Source organism: Lynx canadensis, chromosome A1 (assembly GCF_007474595.2).
Source record: "Lynx canadensis isolate LIC74 chromosome A1, mLynCan4.pri.v2, whole genome shotgun sequence".
In the NCBI taxonomy this organism is placed as follows: Eukaryota; Metazoa; Chordata; class Mammalia; order Carnivora; family Felidae; genus Lynx; species Lynx canadensis.
Genome location: NC_044303.2, coordinates 114,208,684 through 114,217,096, shown reverse-complemented (window position 1 = coordinate 114,217,096; position 8,413 = coordinate 114,208,684). Strand labels below are relative to the sequence as shown.

General features: G+C 43.6%; 1 protein-coding gene across 1 annotated transcript; it reads left to right on the top strand.

Moving 5' to 3' along the window:
* Nucleotides 1-3,347: 3,347 nt before the first annotated feature.
* Nucleotides 3,348-6,167, top strand: HNRNPA0 (heterogeneous nuclear ribonucleoprotein A0). Its single transcript, XM_030318818.1, has one exon. The coding sequence runs from the start codon at nt 3,649-3,651 to the stop codon at nt 4,570-4,572; it is 924 nt and encodes a 307-aa protein (XP_030174678.1). The 5' UTR covers nt 3,348-3,648; the 3' UTR covers nt 4,573-6,167.
* The last annotated feature ends 2,246 nt before the right edge of the window (nt 6,168-8,413 follow it).

Below are 8,413 nucleotides of genomic sequence, written 5' to 3'. Positions count from 1 at the left end.
CTCTGCATTCCCCCTCCTACCCTCCCCCCATCCTTTTTTTTCTAGGTATAATTTAGGTACAGTAAAATATACCTTTTTTAGTGTGTAGTTCTAGGAGTTGTGTAACCACCATGTTCAATTATGTTACTGTAATCAAGCTTACAAGAGTGATGGAAATGTCTAAATTTCTTATATATATATATATATATATATATATATATGTATATATATATAATTTATTTATTTAATGTTTATTTATTTGAGAGTGAGAGAGCAGGAAGAGGGGCAGAGAGATAGAGGAGAGACAGAATCCCACGCTGTCAATGCAGAGCTCGACAAGGGGCTCAAACTCACTAACTGTGAGATTATGACTTGAGTCTAAATCAAGAAGTTGGATGCTTAATTGACTGAGCCACTCAGGTGCCCCTAAACTTCAGTTATATTTTTAATTTTTGTTTTGTTTTTGAAGGCTAAGGCACTGGTAAGCAAGGTAAAGCCAAGAAACAAACTCAGGCAATTACCTGAAAGGTAAAATAAAAAAATTTTTTCCTTCTTGAATGCTCTGAGGGGTAGGAGATTGACTACATCATTTAAGTGTTTGTATAACACTGCTTATTCATCCCCAACTTTACCAATCTACTCTCCAAAAAGAGTGTAACATCCCAATTACCTTGCACTTACCCTGGCTTCATAATGTCTCTCAAACAGGATTGTGTTGCCTCCCATCATCCCGTAAGTCCCTTCTGTGAGTAAGGTTTTTAACCAGACAAAAGCGTCTCTGAAGCTTTCCTCTTCAAGAGAAATTAACCCCATAATGGATTCCTAATTAGGTGGTATGGAGGATTATTTTTTGAAACAATGTAGGACAGATCTGTTACTTTGGAATTTACAGTTTAGATGGGAAAATAAGTTATGATCTTATTCTTTCCTTCAGAAATTCATCTTTTACTGTTGTAACTTTGTGTGTGTGTGTGTGTGTGTGTGTGTGTGTGTGTGTGACTCTAAAATTTATTTCTAAAGGTCTAATCTTTCATATGAGCTGTAGTCTTGGGCAGCCCAGAAAACAGTGCCCTATAAATATCCCATATCACCTTAAACATTAACAACTCAGTTCATCATCTCCCCTACTCCCTCTAGAACACTTTCCTTTCTTAGTTTGTCAGGCTGCAATTTTAGTTGTTCCAGATTTCAAACACAGGAATGCTTTTGTTTTCCTCATTCTTTATCATCAGTCAGTTAGCAAATCCTGACATACCTGAATTGTTTTTGTGTGTTTTTTTTTTTTTTTTGTAACAAATATGTAATAGCTTCCTACTGTCCTCTTAATCAGAAGCACACTGATCACCTAACAGGCTATATATCATTCTTTTTTCCTTTAATCTACTTATTTTGAGAGAAAGGGAATGAGCATGTGCGATTGGGGGAGGGGCAGAGAGAGAGGGAGAGAGGGAATGAATCCCAAGCATGCTCTGCGGGGCTCCAACTTCTGAACCATGAGATGCTGACCTGAAATCAAGAGTCTGAGGCTTTACCGACTACCATTTTTATTGTCTGCTTTTCCCCAGTAGAATGTAAGCTCTTGTGAGGGCTCTGTTGACTGCCATCCATATTCCCAGCATCTGGTATATTTGTTAGATAAATTGAGCATTTACTATGTACTAGGCACTGTGAGTTTGCATATGGAATCTCATTTAATTTTTACCACACAGGGGAGTGTTTTATTGTTTTGATTTTCAGATAATAAAACTGGTTACATTTTTAAAAAAGGTTAAGTGACTTGCCCAATATCTAGTGCCAGACTCGTTTTGTTCTCAAGCCTTCAAGCTTATCTATATGCCTTTGCAATAATATTTAAGCTACTTAATCTAAATTTCAAGGCATTCCATAATATCAAGGACTCTAAACCTATCTTACCAAAGACGGTTTTCTATCAAAAACCTCTTGCTTCAAACTACCTATTGTACCTTGAACCTTATATAGTTTTCCTCTTTATTTTGCTCATGTAAAGTTCCTGTAGAAATTTTATCTAGCCTTTGAATCAGAGATGGAGCGCAAGTTCCGCTTTTCACACCATTCAATCCTGAATACTCCAGGATGCAGTGAGGAATTCCTTTTCTTCAGGAAGTACCACATGGTTTGGGGGGCTCTTGGTCATGTAATGTCTCATACTATGTCCTATTCCTTGTATCTTGCTTGACACAAAGGTTCGATACATGGAAGCCTTGGTAATTTGCTTGCATTTTCACCTGAGGGTAGGTAAGGTAGTTCCCAGGGGTGCGCGATATTTATGTATGGTATCCTCCGACACCCGGTTGTAAAATACCTTCAAAAAGCTAACGTTTTTGTTGGGAAGGAAGCATCGCATAGGTCACAGAAGCATAAAACGATGTGTTCCTGAAGTAAAATGAAAATGTCAGCTGTGGGAGTACGCTAAGGGAGGCAGAGCAGGGCGTCGGGAAGGGCTTCAAGGCCGGCCGCAGGGTGGCGGGGGGTCTCGCGCGACGCCGCGGTCAGGAATCGCAAGCGCTTCTAGCACGTCGCTGTCCTTCACCTGGCCCCGGGCTCGCTTTTGCGACGGGCCACGTGCCAGTGTTTAACTGCACGTCGGTGCGTCAGTGAACGGTTAATAACCGCCTTTCCCTCCCAGGCCTCTACCCTCCATCTTTGTGCGGACAGGGGGGCGGGGCGGCGAGGATGCCAGGTGTAGCGGCCCGGTAGAAACGCGGCGGGTAAATCCAAGCCCCTAACCCCAACAGTCAAGTTTTCAAAAAGCCCGCGCGTGGCGCCCCAGGACGCATCCGTTGGGAACGACCCGCAGCGCGCCCCCGCTCACCCCCACTCCCAAGCCCAGGGCAGGGGCAAGGCGTCGGGTGGCAGACAGGTCCCCCACACAGGGGGCGCCGGGGCCAGCGCGCACTGGGGAGCGCGCCCGTCCAGCCGCGGCCGAAAACGGAAGTGGGCGCGAGCGGATCGCGATCATTGGCTGAACTGACATGTCTCTCAAGGGGCTGGCGCGAACGCCACTGCGGAGTTGGGCGAGGGGATACGGCTAGGGGAGGGGGGAAAACACTGGGAACAGCCGCGGGGCTGGGAGGAAATGAATTGCGGAGGTGCGCGGGGAGCCGGGAGAGTCCCCGGTCAGGGCACACGGGGGAGCCAGGGAGTGAGAGCGGGGCTGTAGAGGCGGTGGCGGGAGCAGCGCAGGCCGAGGGCTTGAATCGACCGCGGAGGGCGGGGAGTCCGTGACCGAGAGCGGCGCTGCGGCGCGGTAGGCGGGACTAGAGGGAGCCACGCAGGGATTGGCGGGCAGTGCTAGGCTGCCGTACGTCGGCGGTGACGCACGCCTCGGGGAGGGTGCGCGCGCGTTCAGCGGCCTCTTTGTGTGGTGCCCAGATAGGGGAGCGGAGGTGGCGGTGGCGGTAGCGGTAGCGGCAGCCCTGGTTGTCTTCCAGTCTCCTCGGCTCGCCGTCTAGCCGGCACCTCTCCCCTCCCTCCCCCTTCCTCTTTTCCTCCTTCCCTCCCCTTCCCTTTTTCCCTTCCCCGTCGGTGACCGGCGGTGGCGGCTCCAGCAACAGCTGGGCCCAAGCTGTGAGGAGGCCTTAGCCAACGATAACGGCGACGGCGAAACCTCGGAGCTCGCAGGGCGGGGGGAAGGCCCGGGCCGTGGAGATGGAGAATTCCCAGTTGTGTAAGCTGTTCATCGGCGGCCTCAATGTGCAGACGAGTGAGTCGGGCCTGCGCGGCCACTTTGAGGCCTTTGGGACTCTGACGGACTGCGTGGTGGTGGTGAACCCCCAGACCAAGCGCTCCCGTTGCTTCGGCTTCGTGACCTACTCCAATGTGGAGGAGGCCGATGCCGCCATGGCCGCCTCGCCCCATGCCGTGGACGGCAACACGGTGGAGCTGAAGCGGGCGGTGTCCCGGGAGGATTCGGCGCGGCCCGGTGCCCACGCCAAGGTTAAGAAGCTCTTTGTCGGGGGCCTTAAGGGAGACGTGGCCGAGGGCGACCTGATCGAGCATTTCTCGCAGTTTGGCACCGTGGAAAAGGCCGAGATTATTGCCGACAAACAGTCCGGCAAGAAGCGTGGCTTCGGCTTCGTGTATTTTCAGAATCACGACGCGGCAGACAAGGCCGCGGTTGTCAAGTTCCATCCGATCCAGGGCCATCGCGTGGAGGTGAAGAAGGCCGTCCCCAAGGAGGATATCCATTCCGGTGGGGGCGGAGGCGGCTCCCGGTCCTCCCGGGGAGGCCGAGGCGGCCGGGGTCGCGGCGGTGGTCGAGACCAGAACGGCCTGTCTAAGGGCGGCGGCGGCGGTTACAACAGCTACGGTGGTTACGGCGGCGGTGGCGGTGGCGGCGGCTACAACGCGTACGGAGGCGGAGGAGGCGGTTCGTCCTACGGTGGAAGCGACTACGGTAACGGCTTCGGCGGCTTCGGCAGCTACAGCCAGCACCAGTCCTCGTACGGGCCCATGAAGGGCGGCGGCGGCGGCGGCGGTGGCGGTGGCAGCAGCTGGGGAGGTCGCAGTAACAGTGGACCTTACAGAGGCGGCTATGGCGGTGGGGGTGGTTATGGAGGCAGCTCCTTCTAAAAAAAAATCTAAAAATGCCTGGGAGTGGCTATAGGGGTAGCTCTTTTCAACAACCCAACTAGGGTCAACTCCTGAGTTCCTTCCTCTCCCACCGCCTTCCCCATTTGCCCTTGGGGGAGCCGCTTCTATGGCTGCTTATCCTTGGGGGTGTTGCCCTATTTGCCTGCCACCTCTCGTCTCTCCCTCTGAAGATGGACTCGGCCCCACATACACATTTTTGTGTTACAGTCATTGATGGACTCTATTTTTTTATTATTACTTGGACCTTGGTCGTTTTTATACTAGCAAAATGTCTTGTTTTAATTTGTGTTTTTTGGGGGGGAGGGAGTGAACTTGCTGATTCTGTAGCAAAACCGGGGCGGGGGTTGGGGTGGGGGGGTAGTTTACTTTGTTGTAAGGACTTGATACCTGGCTACAGCGTTTTCTATGAAATCTACTTGGATCCCATGCCTGAAATTTGGAAGCATATGTACAAAAATCATTTTTACGTTTTATTTTTAATAAATCATTGTGTTTGACCGTATATGTCTAACATTTTTTTTCTAGGATCCATTCCGTACCGTTTTAAGGGATATTAAAAATTTTTCGTGTTAACTCTTAATTCTTGATGTGTACTTAGAGAAACTTTTAAAAGGTCCTTTGGTGGGTTGTTTTTTTGTTTTTGTTTTTGTTTTCTCTCTTGCCCTTCTAGTGACATGTTGAATTTTAAACCTTACAGGCAAAACTTTTGAAGTGGTGGATGTAGCTTTTTAAAATCTTTAAAGTTTCTGTGCATCCATCTCTTGTACTAAGCGATTTCCTTATCATCTTGACATGGTTGGTCACTTCTTTCTATGAGAATTTACTTCAAAGTATGTACTGTGTAGCTCGAAAGAAATAGTTTGTGTTAAGCATGTGTTTTCATTCATATAAACTGTTTAAAAATTTTCAGATGGCCTAGTTTCATCCCTCTTACTGGTTTGTCTGTAATGAATGGTTACAAATAAGGGTTATATTTTACCCTTAAACTAAATGCATTTTTGTATTTTCAGAGCAGATTTAAACGTTTTTTCCTATAGCTGAACTGTTGTCCTCTTGGAAATCCTTCCCCCCACCTTTGTAGCACCATCTACTGGCAGAATGGCAGTGTATCTGCAAAACAATTTGTTAAAAAATCTTGTTTAGGATAATTGCATCAGTTTTACAAGTTTTGCCATCAAAAATCTGTTCAGACTTTGGTTACACATTTTCTTGTAACTAAGATGGGCTTTACGGGAATGTAGTTAACAATCCATATCACAATTGCCCTTTCTACATGAGATTTGAAAATGTAAACTGCTATGCATAGCTTGGGCAGTGGCCCCAAATTGCTATGACAACTAATGAACCAGCTACATGTACTGGTGTCTTAGGTGCAAGTTGTAAAGCAAAATATTTGTGTATTCTGCTTGGTTAACAAATGTATATTTGTAGCCCTTTCATGCAATAGAATTCAAGTTGTTGTTTATAAAAAAAAAACAAAACAAAACAATGATATAGGAGAAAATTGCTTTCCTGGATAGAAATATAGAATAGCAACGTTTATGGATATCACAAATAAAGAATTCAATTCTTTACATGATTGAGTGAGAGTATGTATAACCTGGTGGGTGGCTTCAGAGTACCTATAATATAGTACACTTGATTTGATGTTATGGTAAAATTTTTAACTTGAACATTGCAATTCCAAAGCCCAAATGTATATAGTAAGCTTTCTGAGGGGATATTAATGGGCTTTAAAGTAAAAAAGACTATTTTAGCATTGGCATTTTTTTAGTTCTTGTTTACCGTATATTTCTTAATCTCTAATTCTTGCCAATTTTTAAATCTTAATTGCTAGGGTTTTCCTTTTGAGAGCTAGGAAGAAAGGTCAACATTGCTAGGCTAGATTATGGCTGCTCAGTAGTTGCTGATGCTTGCTACAAATTTTTAAGTATACCTCTGTGACAAATGGGATAGATGTTTTGCATATTGAATAAATATCGTCAGATCTTTTGCTCTTCAATGGTTCTATGGTTTCCTTAAGTTCATTTTTCACTCTTAGTGAAACACATGTGGGCTTTTTCATTTGGTAGTTGAGTCTTGATTTTTAGGTGCGTCTAAGATACAGAAAATGATACGCTTAAAGTTTTCATTATAATTATTACTCTGCCTTTTATTCAGCTTCAGTGGAAAGATCTATTTCTTCTGGGTCATTTGGAACACTCCAACTTTTGGAGGGTTTCCAAAGTCTAATAAGGTTATCATTTTGCCTTCCCTACATAGTGATTTCTAGAAAGTATAATGAATTATATAAAAGGATTACCTGTTAATTAGACACTTACCTCAAGGTGCTGTTTTGGTATATTAGTAATTCCTTGTCATGTCTTTACCTTTACAGATTCCTTGTCATGTATTTACAGATTCCTGTAATCTGGACTGGTTATTTAGTGAAGGCAAAAGCATAGTGGTATTTAGTTTTTATGGAATTCCTCTTGTCAACTTTTATGCAAGCGTTTTTGATGGTTTTTTTTTTTTTTTTCTTTTTTGGGGGTAATGAGTTGTATTAAGTCCTTTCACCTATGAGAGCTATCCCAACATTAAAATTTAAGAAAGAATTCATGGGAAGAGGTGGTACAGAATCTAGTCCGTACTGAATACAGTTTTTTTGCGCCATGCTTGAGTCTAATTTGAAAGATTATAAAAAATGAACTTACTTTTTCTCTCCCTCTTGTGAAGAACTTTTGCATTTACAGTATTTTTAGTATAAATTCAGTTGTAATCATTAATTGAATGTTTTCAAAGGTATTTAAAGATTGTTAGTAACTTTAAATTTTAAGTTTGCAGGTGGTTAATGTTCATAGGGATAATTGTAGAATGATAAACTGATTGTTTCCTCCTATAATTTAGCGATTTTGAACATAGATTTCTCATTTAAATCTGCTTCACGATAAATTTTTGTTTTTAAGCAAGGCTAAAGGATTGAGTTTACTTGAAAATTTAGTATTTATCATTATTTTCCTCAACCAGAAGTGAGAGTGTCAGTTATTTGATAGGCTTCTTTACTTTTTAAGTGTTTGCTTTTCTCAAATCTGAGAATTTGCGTTTTATGTTAAATTTTGTGTGCCTGTGTCTTTGCTGACTGAAAGTGGGCTTTTGGATGTTGGATTGATTTGATCAGAATTGCATCTAGTCGGTATATGGATTTTACCCAGAAAGATAACATTTGGGTTAGTCTCTCCCATTTTGATCAACTTACTGAGTGTAAGGTTTTGTTCACTGGGAAATATCCTGTTCTGTTTAAGGCCTGATTTTGTTTGCATCTGAAATAGGGCAACAAAGATTGCCCCTAAACCAGAGTAGGGCAATGCTTTTTTCTTAATGTCTCATTGCAGATTACTTTGATGTGCCTTTGTTTTATGCTTTCTCTTAAAAGTGAAAATACATTAAGGTTTTTTTCAATAGAAAGTTCCTTAAAAGGTAAAACCTAAGAAACCTGCTTTCTACAATTTGTTACTTAAAAAATTGTTATGTTGCATAACACTTGGATTGTAATTCAAGTTACAGAAAATAGCAATATTAGTAGGAAATAGAAAATACGAGGTTTTATTGACTCTTGGGGCTGGTGTATTTTAAAAATAAATTTATTAGGGTTAAACAAATAACTGGTTATAAATCAAACTAAATGAAAAGTAAGTATTTTACTAATATGAGCCAGTCCTCAAGGATAATCACTCATAGATGTATATTCAGCTAGCTCTTTTTTGTATGCTCCTCAGGTCGACTGTATAGGGTCAACTGTAAATGTTCCATAGTATGGCTTTTTACAACTTAAAACATTCCT

Bases quoted from the DNA above. Each gene is read 5' to 3' on its own strand.
- HNRNPA0 (XM_030318818.1), top strand. From the start codon at position 3,649: ATGGAGAATTCCCAGTTGTGTAAGCTGTTCATCGGCGGCCTCAATGTG.